The following is a 16092-nucleotide window of genomic DNA, read 5'->3' as shown; positions in this document are numbered from 1 at the left end:
GCGAGGTCCGAGGATTGCCCCAGGGTCAGGGCCCTGAGGCCCAGGGACAGATGGCCCTGGGGTCGGTGTCCTGAGGCCCGGGGACGGCCCTGGGGTCAGCGTCCCGGCATGATCACGCATGACGGTTCTGCATACCGTTGCCACTGGGGGAAGCGGTGAAGGTTTGCGGGGCGTCTCATGTCTTACACCTGCGTGTGTTGGCACCTAGCTGGCATCTGGCTCCCTCTTCTGGAGCAACGATCCGGTTTCCTTTGGTGAATCCACGCGGGCCGCATGCTCAGGCTGTAGGACTGGGAGGGGCTAGACCCGGACTCTGTGGGTGCCTGAAGGGTGCTCACAGTCCTCGCCCGGCCGAGGGGACGCCCTCAGGCTGGGCACGTCTCCCCCCGCACCCAAGCCAGATCCCAGAGATCCGCGGCCGCCAGCAGGAGGTGGTCCCTCTCGGGGCGCAGCTGAGTCTGCGGCTGCTGGAGCGTCTTGTCCGCAGGCAGAGAGGCCTCCCTGAGAAGGAGCCAGCACCGGGACGGGAGGGTGGCTGCGGCTGGCAAGGCCCTGGCTGGTCCCACTCTGGCCACGGCCCCTGAGGCTGCCGCCCGCCTCTGCACCCCGCAGTTACGTGGGCCAGTGCGCTCCCTTTTCCAGGGGGGCTGTCGAAGACCCGGACGTCTCACAGCTGAGGTGGGAGTGGAGGACACTCTTGGCCCCAAACCACAATGACCGCTGCCACACCAAGCAGGACAGGCCACCCCGGGACTACCACACCCTCCGAGCCTGTCCGGTCCAGCGCCACCGGGGATTTCACGCCGTGGAGGGGCACCGGGGCCAGATCGTGGGGTGCACGTGGGCTCCGCCTGGGACCCCAGTCAAGAGTCACTCTGCTGGTGGCCCCAAAACGAACTACCCAAACCTTAAGAGACTTGTCTGTGTGAGTCAGTATTTGATACATCTTTCCGTGTTTCCCCCTTAGAACGTGCACGTGTGACCCTTCCCTCGCCCCTCACGCCAGAGAATAACCACTAACTTCTGGGGCGGGGTCTCCTCACCCCGCAAGGGTGCCATGTGATGCCCTTTGTTGTGGGGACTCGCCGGCGCACGGGAGGACCCCACGGAGACTATTTCGGGGCCTGGAGCTGCCCGCCGGCCCCCGGGATGCAGGGCGATGCTTTGGCGTCTACTCGGCCTCGACCAGCCCCATGCGGGGTCAGGGCGTCCAATGGCAGCCTGGTACGGCTCGTCCTGGGCTTGGCACAAAGCCGTGGGGTCCCCGTTCCCCTCTGAGGGCTGTTCCGGGATCACAGTCAGACGTGGGGTCCCCCAGGGACCCTGAAAGTCAGTCCACACGTAGTGCAAACTGTCCATGAAAGGCACAGGAGTGAGGGGGAGAGGGGCTCAGTCCTGGGGCGCAGCCGTCGGGGCTTCCAGGCCACGCATCCCAAGCAACGGTGGAGCTGGGGCCATGGGGTGGGGGTGGGGGCTCCAATCTCCAGGCTTAAAGGCTCATCAGGATTTTGAGGAGGAGACACAGCAATTTGCTGCTTTTGTCATGCTAATGAGCAAAGCACGTTTGGGAAGACTTTCTCCATCGATTTGTTTTAAAATGAGACGCGGGAGGTTTGATTCCTGACATCCAGGCGCCTCTGCAGGGTGGTGTGGGTCGCGGGCAGGGAGGCCCGCCAGAAATAATGTCACATCCCGGCCCCTCACCGGCACCGGGCTGGCCTGCGTCTGTGATTCTGAGACAATCAATCGGAAACACAATTCACCTTGTTGAAGAAGCAGCCCCTGGAGACGGGGCTCTGACAACCTCCTCCGGGCGGAGACGCGATGATAAATGCTTGGCCTCGCGCTGTGCGGGCCGTGCGCTGACCCCCGGGCGCCGCTCCCGGCTCCTGGTGCTGGGGCTCTCGTTTGCCCAGAGCCACCGGCCTCCCCGGGAGCCCAGAGGCCCCCCTCCCGGGCCCAGGGACCCGCCCGCCCGCCGGGGCAGATCGCCCGCTTGAGCACCGACGCCCGGTACACGGGGTTCGCATCCGCAGGCGCGCTGTCCCCCAGCCACGCCGGGTGCTGCCGGCCGCACGGGTGCGCGTAGGAATAGCTGTCCCCTGCCTTCCAGTGCAGCTGGCGTCGTGCTTCTCCGTGGCTACTCCCGGCGGCCCCGGGGTGCCTGGCTCAGCTCCGCCGGCCCAACCCCGGCCACACGGTTGTCCCCAGGATGAGCCCCTGCCCGGCCCCGCAGGAGACCCCAGCGCAGGCTGCAGTGCACGGAACCCACCCCGGGGGCTTGTCTGCCCACAGCCCGGGCCCCCCCACGGAGACTGACTGGGGGGTGCGGTGGGCACTTCCAACCCACGCCAGGTGCCCTGCTGGTCCCTGGGCAAGGGCTAGCGTCGGCGGGGATCCTGGCCCATCCGCACCCAGGGGGCTGGGCCGCTTGCTTCACCTCCTCCGACCTTGCGCCTTGTCTTTGCTGCGGGGAGAGGGAGGGTGCCCACGTCTTGGGACTCAGGGGTTCTGACACGTGCTTGGCAAGGCCGTGGCACATGATCCCCCGTGGTCAACACCACGAATGCCAAATGGAAGTCTGGGCAGATCGGCCCTTGGGTCAGCCCTCCAGGGGACGGCGGGCACACGGCTCGTGTCTTGGGGCTGCGGGAGTCTGGCCTCTTCATGGGCTTCCCCGGGGGCTCGGAATAAAGGGAGAGTGTGGTGCGGAGACCTGGGAGGGCGGGTCTTCTCTCTGACCTCATCTCCTGCCCCAGGACCTTTGCCTATGCCTTTTCCTTCCTCAGGCTCCCTTCCAACACACCCCAACAGCCCTTATCTCCGAGTGGCTTCGTGGCACACCTCAGCCCTCTGCCTACAGGTCACCTCCACAGAGGGGCCCTCCCTGATTGACAGGCTCCTTCACAGTGCTCTGTGTCCCTTGGGTTCCTTCTGAGCCTGACCCTCAGCACAGTGGCATTACACGCTGGTCTTAGCCCGTCTCTTATCTGCAACGCCCCCTCTGCACCATGGAGCCCGTGAAGGAGGGGCCCTGCTCCCAGGTCACACGCCTGCTAAAAAATGCATCAGTGGGGGAGGCCGAGGGCCATCGGGGCTCCCAGATCCTGGGGCCTCCTCGTCCACTGGCTCACCTGGCTTGGAGCCCTCGTCCACGGAACCGTTGTAGACCTGGTTGATGAACTCGGGACGGTTGTCGTTCATGTCGATGACATAGATGTACAGGTCGATGGGGTTCTCCACCTTGTTGCCGTTCATGTCCACTGCGTGGGCTCTGAGCTGGAAAGCAGCACAGACACCGTCAGCCTTGGGGACGGCCGCCGGCATGGCTGGCCCACTGCTCTGGGCTGGGGGTGACAGAGGGCCTGGGCCCCTCGGGGACGGTCTGGGCGGGGGTCAGCCCGGGGCACGTCACAAACTCCTCTGAGCCTCGGTGCTCTCTGCTGCAGAAATGGGGAAGGCCTCTTAGAGGAACCTCAGGTTTTGGATTTTTTTTTTTTAAAGATTTTATCTATTTATTCATGAAAGACGCAGAAAGAGAGGCAGAGACACAGGCAGAGGGAGAAGCAGGCTCCATGCAGGGAGCCCGATGTAGAACTCGATCCTGGGATTCCAGGATCACGCCCTGAGCTGAAGGCAGGTGCCAAACTGCTGAGCACCCCAGGGATGCACAATTTTTAGAATTTTTTAAAAAAGATTTTATTTATCTATCTGAGAAAGAGAGAGAGAGAATGGAGAATGTGAGCAGGGGTGAAGCAGAGGGAGAGGGAGAAACAGACTCCTCGTTGAGCGTGGACCCTGACTCGGGGCTCAAACCCAGGACCCTGAGGTCATGACCTGAACTGAAACCCGGAGTCAGATGCTCAATTGAATGAACCACCGGGCACCTCATTTTTTAAATTTTTCATTCATTCATTCATTCATTCATTCATTCATTCATTCATTCACCATTCATTCATTCATTCACTGAACCAATACCTGTCAAGGGCTTCCGTGTAGCAGGCACCGGTCGGGCCCTAGCCGTTGCTCAGTGGCCCAGCCGTGGCCCAGCCCTGGGGCTGCTCACCGAGGAGGGAGACGGACACCAGGAGGGGACAGACACAGGTACCCCAGGAACTGGCAGCGACCGGCTGGGGCTGGGGGGAGGCCAGGCAGGCCTCTTGGAGGAGGTGACGTTTGAGCTGGGGCTGGATGAAGGGAACGGGGAGAAGAGCAGGCATGGAGGGCTCCACAGGGGACATGGAGCGGCTGAGGTGGGGGTGGGGAGGCCGTGCGGGGAGAACGGGGTGAGGCGCTCTGCGAGGTCCCCCACCAGGGCTGGGACTGCTGCGCCGCTGTCTGCCGACACCCGTCCCTGTGAGCCGTTCACACGGCAGCTCCATGTCTCTGCGACAGGACGGCGCCATGCCAAGCGCTTGAGGCCTGTGGGTGCGACGTGTCTCCAGGCTGGGCAGCCACGCGGTCCTCTCCAGCCCCGCGGCTTGGGTTTGGTCCTGACAGCGGAATCGTACCCTTAACATGGGGGGTGTAAGGAGCAGCTGGAGGCTGGTGTCTGCCGGGAGGTGGCCTGTATTGTTGCACAGACGCAGGTCAGGCCCGAGTCCTGGGGCCGCAGCCCGTGGGGCCACACGTGACGGCGCACTTGGTGCCTCGGCTCCGAGCACTGCATGGAAGGGTCGTGAGGCGCCGCTTGTGGTTTAGGCCGAGCCCTGTGCCCCGTCCTGCAGGGACGCTCCTCCGGCGGCAGCCAGGTGACCCCTCACCGTGTCAAATGCAGCCAGGTGGCCGCGTGCCGAGTCGAGGTCGAGGAGCCGCTGAATCCAGGTCCTTGAGCTGCGATGACAGGTAGAGTCTTCTAAGGCACAACTGGCTTTGGCGTGGTCCGTAGCGGCAGCGGCAGCCTGGCGGTGAGGGGGTGAGGGCCGGGGGTCCTCCTGCCTCACCCCACTGCACCCCCACACTTTTTGTGACATTTGTGGCTTCTGTGGGGAGTCTGTAAGGCCCGCCCCTGCCATCTGCCTTGGGCTGGGCCTGCGCTGTGGGCCTGGGGGGTCCCGTCATCCGATGGCGCCTTCTGCTACCTGCCAACCTGAGCAGCTCATGCGAAGGGAAGTTCCTGCCCTGTGATGCCGTGAGCAGGACAGTTGTCCCTTCTCACCACGGGACGGAGACGGTGGAGCACGAACGCATGGGCTGGGGGCCGGGGGTCGGGTCCCTGTGGGAGCCGGAGGGGGAGGAACCGGGGTGCACCTGCCGCCTCGCGGGGGCTCGCTGTGCTCCGTGTTTTAACTGCAGGCCGCTGGCCTCCTCCTGGAGCACGGGCCGTGGAACACTCCACGAGGGCCCTGGACGCACCTGCGGGCGCCAGAGCCTTCCTGTCGTCGCCGGCACTGAGCAAGCGGCTGCTCAGGGCTGGGCAAGGGCCCCAAGCCCGCCTGTGTGACCCGCCTCAGCTTTCACTAGGACCCGAGAGACCAGTCCTGTCCTGACCTCTGTTTGACGGATGGGGAGCGAGACTCAGGGAGATGAGGAGGTTTGCCCGAGATGAGAGTAGTGGCAGGACTCAGTAGCAGGTCTTGTTTATGGAACCCTCAAAAGAACCTTCTAGAGAATCATCCTGCAAAGCAAACAGGGCCAGTCTTCATTTTGTGCATTTGTCCCAGGGTGACGGTGTCCACAGCTCATCAGTTTGCTCTCAGCAGGGAGATGGGTCTGAGGCGCCTGAGGCTGCGGGGGGTGGATCCCCAGATGTGGGTGCAATGGGGGGTCGCTCTGAGAGCAGGCCGCGTCCCGTGGCAGGGCTGACCTGTAGACGGGGGAACGTCTGGGTAGGAGCCGGCGGCCGGCGGGCGTCAGAGCCTCGAAGCGAAGGCAAGTTCAGTGCTCGGCTGCTGGCTTGAAAGCGGAGGGGGCCACGTGCCGAGGCCTGCAGGCGTCCTTAGGGGTGAGCGGGGCCCCGGTCCACACAGTGAGGAGGTGGGGATCTGACCTGCCACAACCTCGACGAGCAGGACCGACGACCCCAGGTAGGCATCACCTCGACTTCCACCTTGTGAGACCCTGAGGCAGAGCCCACTGGCTTCTGACCTCCAGAACGCGAGCCAGGAAATGGGTGTTATTTTAAGCCAGTAGGTTTGTGCTGGCTTGTTCTGCAGTGTAGACAGCTTGCATGCCTGGGGGCTGGCACTGCCACCCCAAAGGCTCTGGTGGGCGTCCTGTGAGGTGCACATCCTGAGACGGGGTCGCGCTGGAGTCTTACGAGGAGGGTGAGGCCCGCCTGGAGGGGCTTCCCAGCCCTGGGGGTCCCGAGCTGGAGAACCGAACATGAGCTTTCAATCCAGAATTCGGCAAATGGCACTGGTGGCTCCTCTGATCTGGGTCCCATGGTTTCCTGCTGACTTGTCACTCCAGGGGGGTGGGGAGGGGCTAGGGGTGATGCTCTGCAGGCCGCAGCCGGCGGTGGCTCCGGGAGACATGCCTCACTCTGAGGTGTGCCCGAGGAGGTGGAGGGGGCAGCCCTGCAGAGCTCATTTGCTGGTTCATGACGAGCAGGAGACATGCAATACGTGGCTGGATTTCCCATCTCCCAGGAGGGAACCTCAGGACGTGGTGGGAGAACAAGAGAACGTGGGCCAAGTGTCAAGATGAGCACATCACCCCGAGGCCCAGACGTGAGCCGAGTGTGCAGGGACAGGTGGACAGTGTCCCCTTGATGTTCTCTGCTTCCTCCCTGGCCGGCTTGGGTGAGGAGGGGCCGGCGCCTGCAGGGGACAGAGGTGGTTGGGGAGGACCGGGGCCTCCCCTCTGGGGCAGCATGTGACCCCGGATCCCCGGGGACTGCGGCCCGAGCCCTGGCTTTTCCGAGGGGGCCTGTTGCAGAGCCATCCGGCTGCAGATGCCGCGCGTCTCCTGGGCAGAGCCGGGCGGGGCGAGGCTTCGGAACCACGTCAGACACACGGAATGGACGGAGGGGGGGGGGTGCGTGTGCGCGGTGCACGGCCTGGGCTCCTCTGCACGACGTCAGCCGCCGCCTTGGCACTTGGTGGGTCGACATCCCGCCTTGAGCAAGGCGGCAGGCGACACTCGCTCCCTGGCGTGGCCTCGGCTGTCAGACGCTCCTTCGTGTCCTCCGGGCCGAGCCGTGAGTGGGCGGCAGGTCACCCCGGGGCCCTGAGTCTCTGCCGGGCGGTGGCACCAGCGGCTGGGGTGCGGCAGGAGGCCGGGCCACAGGGTTCCCGGGGAGCTGGCACCTCCAGCGCCGAGTCCGGTGAGAAATGCCGAGGAAGGACCGTTAGCCGGAAACACCAAAGGCAGGTCTGCCTGTGAGCTCAGGGTTTCCAAAGCAACGAAAGCGGATGCAAGGAGAGCCTGCCCGCCCCCCCCCCCGCGTGGGCGCCGTCGGGTGGGCTGCGGTCCGCAGGTGCAGGGGCCGTGTCCTCCGAGGCCGGCTTGGCCGAGAGCCCAGCGCGCAGGCCCGACGCCCCGCCTCACGCACCCGCGGGCACGGCTGCCCAGGCCGCACACTGTGGTGCCCAGGAGGGGCCGCTTCCCCGCCAGCTTGGCCACCGTGAGAACCCGAGGGACACGCACCCCCGTCTGCCCCCCCGGGGCCGTGCCTCCCCGCCCCCACGGCCGCCGCGCTCTCTGCCGTGTCTCTGCTCCGTCTCATCTCCCTGTGATTCTCTCTCTGGCGCTGTCTCTGTCCCTTTGTCCGTCTCAGAGTCTTGCCGCAGTGGGGGCCGACCCGGGAGCTGCCTCTCCGTCCCCAGCGGCGCCGCAGACGTGAGTGGACGGCCTGTGCCGCCGGGTGGGAGCCCGCCGCCGGGGGGGAGGGCGCGTCTCTGGCTGCCGGAGCACCGTGCCGCTGGCTTGTTGGTTCAGCGACCTGCTGTGTGGCTCATGTGGGAGGCGCTCCACCTCCACTCCCCAAAGCCGGGATCCTGCCGTCCCAGCGCTGGGCCTGGGGTGTCAGCACGAAGGTGGGCGGGGGGTGAGGTGCCGCCAACACCGAGCCGCCGTCTCGGGGGGCCCAGGAGCCGGGGGCCTCCAGGAGTGGCCGTTGGCGTGCAGTGGCTCTGGGGCTGTGTGCACCGGGGCCTGGACGGCCCCGCAATCCTTGGCCCAGATGGGGGCCCCCACTTCACCTTGCACCCACAGCCGGAAGCCGTAGGCGGCCTGGACGTCCGGCTGAGCGGGGCCTCCCCGGGGCGGCCTCTCCCCGCCAGGCTCACCGGCCCGCGGGGCAGCCTCCCAGTCTGGAAGCCAGAGAAGACACCTGCAGGGACGGCAGGGGTCGCTGGAGCCCCAGGGAAGGCGGGAGCGGTGCCGGCCCGAGAGCGCCCCGTCCCAAGCCGCCAAGCCCGGCCTGGCACTCCAGCGCACGCCCAACAGGAGCCGGGCCAGCCCCGCTGTCAGGGCCCCGGAGAGGCAGAGGCTGCGCTCCTCGGCCCAGGAGGACGGCTCTAAGCGGCCGCGGTAATTAACGACAAATCTGTCTAATCTCAAACGAGGTGAACATGATCATCAGCAAGTGGCCTCCCTGTGGGGCCGTCTGGACACAAAGCTCTCCACGGTGGAGGAGGCTCTGCAGGTCACGGGCTAACCAGGGACAAACGGCACAGGGGCACCCGAGCAGGTGGGCTGCGCGGCCAGGGAGCAGCACCCCTTCCTTCTCTTCTGGAAACATTTGCTCCCTTTAGACTCCAGGACACAAATGCAGGGTAGACAGACAGCAGGGAGGAGGAGGAAAGGAGGAGGAAGAGGAGGAGAGGCAGGGAGGAGGGGGAGAGGCAGAGAGGGGGAGGGGGGAGGGGAGGAGGGGGAGGGGGAGGGGAGGAGGAGGGGGAGGAACAGGGAGTAGGGGTAGGGGAAAAGGGGGAGGAGGATGGGAGGAGGAGGGGGGAGGAGGAGAGGGAGGGAGGAGGAGGAGGGGCAGGGAGGAGGCAGAGGGGCAAGGAGGCAGGACAGGGGAGGAGGGGCAGGGAGGAGGCAGAGGGGCAAGGAGGCAGGACAGGGGAGGAGGGGCAGGGGGAGGGACGGTGCATCCCCAGTGTCTGGCCCCGAGCAAGGGTTTGCTCTGGGAACAACCACACCTCATTTCCCCAGTGCCTCAGAGGAGGCCTGGGAGCCCCTTCCAAGGGGGGAAGGCACCCCTGAAATTGCCTGCCCAGAAGCCAGCGGCCAAGTGTGCCTGAGTGTCAGTGCCGCCCGCTTCTGGGGCCTATGTCTGCGTGTTTTCCTCCACATTCCCTGGGCCGTGAACAAAATCATCAGTCTGGCTCAGAAAAGATACGATGATTTTCTTTCAGATACTCAGGCATCCAAGGGAGGAAGCTCTTTTTCCAACCAGCTAACAAGACCATCCACTTCCCTTATATCCCTTCTCTCTGACCCTGGCCCCCACCGTTTGAGGGGCAGCCAGGACAGCACCCACATGCCCATTTCCAGCGGCGTCTCTGGGGCAGGATGCAGACGCACGTCAGTGCCCACATCCACTGTTCTCAAGGCCTGTGGTCTGAAGAATCTGGGGACACAGCCTTTCTTAGGGGCTTCAGGACAAAAGGCTTTGATGCCTCTTAATCCCACCACAGGGTAAGCTCTCCCTGAGTGGGGCTGTGTTTACTCATGTTGTCATTGCAGGCCTCCTGCCGAGCACAGGGCCTGACACATACTGGGTGCTTGGGAAATGTTCCCTGGATCAGTGGATGGATGGATGAGTGGATGGGTAGATGGATGGATGGGCAGATGTGTGGACGCAATGGATGGATGGAGGGATGGATGGAGGGATGGATGGATGATGAGCAGATGGATGAGGAATGGATGGAGGGAGGGATGGGCAGAGAGATGAGTAGATGGATGGATGCATAGATGGATGGAGGAATGGATAGATGAAGGAAGGGTTGAATGGATGGATCAATGGATGGATGGGCAGATGTGTGGATGTAATGGATGGATGGATGGATGGATGGATGGATGGATGGATGGATGATGGATGGACAAATGGATGAGTAGATGGATGGAGGCATAGATGGAGGAACGCATGGATGAAGGAAGGGATGGATGGATGGAGAAATGGATGGGTGGATGGATGGATGAGTAGATAGACGGAAGAATGGATGGATGGATGGATGGAGGAGTGGATGGATGAAGGAAGGCATGGGTGGAAGAATGGATGGATGGATGAATGAGTGGGTGGGTAGATGGATGGATGGGTAGATGTGTAGACAGAATGGATGAATGGAGGGATAGAGGGATGGATGGAGGGATGGAGGGATGGATGGATGATGAGCAGATGGATGAGGGATGGATGGAGGGAGGGATGGACGGAGGGATGAGTAGATGGATGGATGCATAGATGGATGGATGGATGGATCAATGGATGGATGGGCAGATGTATGGATGGGATGGATGGATGGATGGATGGATGATGGATGAACATATGGATAAGTAGATGGATGGAGGCATAGATAGATGGAAGAATGCAAGGATGAAGGAAGGCATGGATGGAAGAATGGATGGATGGATGGATGAGGGATGAAGTGGGATACACAAGAGGTAAGAGTCTGGGTGAATGAGTCATAGTTTCTCCTAGAAGCTGCTGTGTAGAGGGATGTCTGGGACTAGTGAACTGGGGATTTCTGGAGCTGTGAGCCTGACTTTGATTCCACACCCGTGTCGCTACTCCTTGGAGAAAACCATAGGGCTGGAGCTCCTCATCCATGTCAATTAGCCTCTGTGCAGCTGAACCCACTCGGGACTCGGGCAACCAGTCTGAGACAGGAAACCCTTGTGACTAAGAGAGGGTGGACCAGCCTCCTAACCCAGAGTTCCCCAGGTCCAGTCAGCCTAGCACCCAGCCTCTGGTGGGGTGTCAGGGGTCCCTCAGGGGAGGTCACCAGTTGTCAACGACTGAGTCATCCTCTCCCACCAGCTCCCTCCCTCTGTAGTTGGTTGGTGCACACACCCTGAGGCCCAGGCTCTGTTCTTGGCCCTGGGAGGTGGTATGGCCACGCGGATACCACGCGGAGCCCTCCTGCCAGGACCTGTACATAATGGGCCCCGCGCAGATGACCAGACAGCAGCAGCCGTGTTGGGCCAGTCAGCGCGGTGGGCTGAAGCCAAGTGAGATTTGGCTGATGGCAGTCGCATCGGGGCAAGAAGCTGAGAATCTGATCCTCTCAGATGATGGTTCACTTCCAGACTACAGCTGATGCCTGGGTGTTCGGGTATCACGATGACAACTACAAACATGCACTCTGGCCCCACTGTGCGCTGGGCCCTGTTCTCCACGCTTCACGCAGGTTAATCCCCGAGTCCCCCCGCCTGGTGAGGAGGCTGTGGTCCTCACCTCTGCCTTGGGCTCGTGCTGCCTCCAGCTGGTGCAAACCTGCATCCAGCAGACGAGGAGGCAGGGTCTGGACGAGGGACTGGCCGTGAGGGTGGAAGACACCTGCCGCCTCCACCTGAGCTCCGGGATCCCTCTCCCCCGAGCCGCCACATCAGGGAGCCCCGGCAGGGGAGCAGCCAGGAGCCTCCAGGTGCCGATCTGCAAACTGGATTTTTACTTTGTTTTTTTTTTTTTTTTTAAAGATTGTATTTATTCATGAGAGACAGAGAGAGAGAGACAGAGACACAGGCAGAGGGAGATGTAGGCTCCATGCAGGGAGCCTGATGCGGGACTTGATCCCGGGACCCTGGGGTCATGCCCTGGGCTGAAGGCAGATGCTCAGCCACTGAGCCGTCGAGGTGCCCCTAGATTTTTACCTGAGTTTCTCTCTGCAGGCCCAGCTCTGAGATGGAGCTGCTGTAGGAGCGTTACCCCAGGGCTGGGGAGGATGGGGGTGCTGATAGGGCCCGAGTGTGCCCGGCGGCCACGGGAATCTCCCCCACAGGACTAACCAGCTCTCGGAGCACACGTGGACCAGGGCTTCTTCTAGACCAGGCGTCCTTCCAGCGTGGCCCCAGACCGTGCTGGCCCGGGACCGTGTGAGAGGTGCGAACTCTTGCGCCCGCCCTGAGTGCACCGAGTGAGAAGCCCCAGGAGGTGCCAGCCGCGTGGGTAATTCCGGTACAGGCTGGCGCCCGCGTTCCCCCCAAGGTAGGAGCCCAGGGCCCGAGGTACTCACGTGGTAGGAGGCTCGCTCCTCCCGGTCCATGGGCCGAGTGACGTACATCCGGCCGGACATGGAGTCGATGCTGAAGACCTCCATGGGGGGCTGGTCGGCGCCCACGCCCGTGATGCTGTAGCGGATGGGGATGTCGTTGTCTTTGTCGGAGCGGATCTGGAAGGAGGAGCGAAAGGAGAGGAGCGTCAGCCTGCAGCGGGGAGCAGGGGCCACGCGTCTTAAACGTACCCTCATCCAGCCCCTGATGTCCTGGCCCCGGGCCCGCCCGAGGCGCTCTGGGAGCACAGCTAATGCCTTGTCTGCTTTGGGAACCGGCAGGGCAGTCGGTGGGCAGGAGTTACGGATGCCACCAACCACACGTCCCGGGGCCCGCGAGGTCACGGGGAAAGACGAGACACGGTATTCCAAGTTCAAATCTGTGCCAGGAGCGAGGGACACGGGGCGGAGACCGACAGCACCGCAGAGGAAGGCAGGGAACGCGGTGCGAGGTGGCCCGGGCCCTGACGCAGACGCTCCTCGCGTCCACCATCGCGTGGGGAACGAGGAAGGAGGGACGCGGAGCGGCCGCTGCGGAGTCCAGAGGGAAGAAAGGTGGGGACGCAGCACGCTGACACCCCGAGTCTTCATCTGTGTCCCTGTCTTCTCGCTCCTTCGATGGAGGCACCAGAGGACAGGATCCGGTCCCTGAGGGGAGGACGTCCAGGCGGGGCTGGGGCAGAGAGGCCCGGGTTTCACCCTGAAGCCTGTCGTCGGGATGGCAGAGGTGTTTTCACAGAGAAGCTGGGCGTCGCTGAAAAGACATAACGTTTCCGTGGCTCCCGCGTCGAGTCCGTGAGCGAGGTCGGACTGTGGGAGGGCAGGGGTGGCGCACAGCCCCGCGCGCTGCAGGGCCCAGGGGGCCGGGGGCCAGAAGGGACACTGGCAGAACTAAAACTAAGGCGTACGGCGTGGCGACAGTTGGCGACGGCACTCCTTGTGGGCATCACTCTGTAAGGCAGATAGTTGCCGAGTCACCCGGCGTCCAGGTGTGCGGCGCACGCCTGCGGTTAGTGTAATTCTGCACGTGAACTCGACTTCAACGGAAAATGCAGAAAATAAAAATAGGATGCGCCCCTTCCGCCTGGAGGAAGCGAGAGCTCTAGCGATGAGGGGCGCCCGACGGGAGCGGAAGGTAACCGGCTTCTCTGGGCCGTGGGATAATGAACTGCAGAGGGCGGTTGGGAAGGCCAAGCGAACAGACTGGAACTCGGCGTTGAACACGGCTGACTCTCGGTCGCGGCTCTGGGCCGCGCTGGTCCACTTCTACGAGGATGGCTCGATGAGGACGGCCCGGGCCCGCAGCGCGTTTCCGCTGCCTTGTGGCGTCCGTGACGCCACCGTCCCTTCTCCAGCTGACCTTGCGGCGAGCGTACAAACGGTACGTGAAACACGTAGCACACGCGCTAAGTGCTCGCCGCCTGTTTACCTTGCCGGTAAGGCTTCTGCTCGACTGGGCGGCTGGCACTTAGGTTTTTGGGGAGTCAGAAGTCAGTATGCGGATTTCTGGCTGTGCCCGGGTCGGGCTCGGACGACCCTGCATCCTTCAGGGGTCAACAGCTTTTTTTTGTCAATCAAGCCCCGGAGCCATGACCACGTTTTATAAGGCAGAGGACGGCGGTGAAAGGCTCCAGTTCTACAGAGCAGGGCTGGCCGGGACGTTTTATTACGAGACCGCAGTGAAAACTGAATGAAGACCCCCTCCCCCTGCCGCCCCCCACCCCGAGCTCATGGCATGGAGGACTGGAGGTGCGGGGCGGGCACCCCGAGTGGGGGCGGCCCACGGGGCACACATCCCAGTCTGCATTAAGTGGGTCACGGGACGAGCCGGACAGCACAGTGACGGCAGCTCCCCCCCCCCACTGCTCTCTGCAACCTGCTGACCGCACGTCCCCGAAGTTCTCATCACAACAAGTGTTTTTTTGTACCCACGTAGGTGACACATGTTGAGTGGACGTCTTGGGTGATGCTTTGGAGATGCACCCCCTCCCCCACCCCCACCGCATGCCATCCCCCTCCCCCTCCCCACCTGCTCCTCCCCCAGGTGGCGAGGACCACCTCTGCTCCCATCTCCCACCTCCCGGCTCTCCCTGGCTCTGCCCTGAGCAGCACACCCCCAGCAGGGTCGCCCGCAAGGCCACTGAAAGAATGGCAGGGGCTGGGGCTGAGGGCACACGTCCCGCCAAGCTGGCCACCCCGGCCTCCTGCAGGCGATGACACGCTGGGCCCCAGGTCGGGCACCCCAGGGCCGGAGTCCACCCGGTCCTCATCAGCTGTCCCTCGCCTGCCCATCAGGTGGCATCCTTCAGGCACAATAGCCCCATCTGAGCATCTGAGGGCAGGTGTTCCTTCCGGCCACCTGGCTCCATCCCTGCGGTTCACAGGAGGGCAGCCCTTCATGGCCCGTGGCTGAGCACCGCCTCTTTTCCCCACGGGAGTTTGTGGCCGCTGGGTAGGTGGGGCAGCGGCGACCAATCTGGGTCCCCGAGAGGGAGCCCCCTCCTGCCGCCTGCGCCTGCGCTCCTGCTCGGGGTGTGGGGAACCCAGTGCAGCAGGTAAGACCCGGTGGCGGAGACGGGAGCTGCCCGATTACTGTCAAAAACTCGAGGCTAGCTGCCCTTGAAGCACCGGCTGCCTCTGGGAGCGAGGAAGGTTCTAGAGAGGGCGGTGAGCTCGGCACTCGAGGACGCACCAGGCCCCGGCAGAGGGGCTGGGCTGCGCTGGACTGAGCAGGTCCCCGGTGGGGGGCAGCAGTCGAGGCGGGGGCTGCAGCAGCCGGGGGCACAGCCCACCCTTCACGGGGAAATTTAATTATAAAACCACTGAAAAGAACCCGCCTCATATTTAAAGAGGTTTTATTTTTTTTGCAAAGAAATCTCATTACATTTTGACCACTGGGTGCCTCTGCCGAATCCCCCACGTGCCACTCTGCGGGCGCGTCCGGAGCTCGCGCCGGCTCGGGATGCTCTGAGCTCCCCCACGGGTTCCCACATTAAGAAGAAATACTGTACAAATGAATTCACCAGATCGGGGGAGAGCAGTTTCCCCGTGATTTGTGTCTGGAAAATGAGAAAAACATCACAGCAGCATATGATAGGGCCATGAATAAAGAACACAGACAGGCATCTCCATCACCCACCTCACTTTTACGACACCACAGAGAGTTATGCTCTTTTGCATTTGTTATTAAAGGACAGAACAGATGGTAAAAGGTTAGTTTAAAGTGACGTCTGCATTAAAGTAACTTACGGCGCCGGGCGCTGGTGTTCACCCGGGGGCTCGTGCCCGGAAGGCCGGCCCGTGTCCTTAGGAAAGGCCGGACGAGACAAGGCTTCTGGCAGAGGCTTCCCCAAGGACGAGGTATTTGCCTAATCGCAAATGAACTTGAAACCGAGAAAAGTCGCTGCGTGTGGTTGTGAATCGCAAACACCTTGGAGGTTTATTCCCAGAGCATCGAAGGGGAGAGAATCACGGCCAGACCCCAGCAGGGAAGGCCCCACGCCAGGAGATGAGGGCGCCCGCTGCGGGGAGGACTCGGGGCTCCCGGCTGCGGCCCTGGCCCCTGCCCCCCGGCTGGCCCGAGGCCCCCCAACATCACCCTCACTGCGCCAGGGACGCTGCCCTGCCCTCCCTCGGCGCGTGCCTGCGGGACCCCGGGCACCGAGAGAAGCGATGCCCTCTTAAGTCCACAGAGAAAAATTGTGATAAAGATTGTTGGAGCAGGAGTAGGGAAAAGAGGCTCCAGGGGGATGACGTGGGGCAAGTTTCACATGGAATGTTTGGTCTCGTCCGCTGCCTCGTACGGTTAGGGGCACGCACACCTTGCACACCTTGCACACATGCATGCACCCACCACCTACACACGAAGACACACACCTTGGACACACGCACGCACACTTGCAAGCATGCACACACAGACATGCATGCACAC

General features: G+C 62.9%; 1 protein-coding gene across 3 annotated transcripts in view; it reads right to left on the bottom strand.

The window, feature by feature from the left end:
• CDH4 (cadherin 4) overlaps positions 1-16092 on the bottom strand; it is a 496939-nt gene that overhangs the window by 40462 nt on the left and 440385 nt on the right. For all 3 annotated transcript variants that reach the window (XM_072801632.1, XM_072801634.1, XM_072801633.1), the window contains exons 5-6: positions 12126-12281; positions 3135-3279 (exon numbers count right to left, since the gene is read on the bottom strand). In XM_072801632.1, the coding sequence (XP_072657733.1) occupies positions 3135-3279; positions 12126-12281 (301 nt within the window). The remainder of the gene's footprint in view (positions 1-3134; positions 3280-12125; positions 12282-16092) is intronic.

This window comes from Canis lupus, chromosome 26, assembly GCF_048164855.1.
Source record: "Canis lupus baileyi chromosome 26, mCanLup2.hap1, whole genome shotgun sequence".
In the NCBI taxonomy this organism is placed as follows: Eukaryota; Metazoa; Chordata; class Mammalia; order Carnivora; family Canidae; genus Canis; species Canis lupus.
This window is presented reverse-complemented; position numbering and strand designations above follow the sequence as displayed.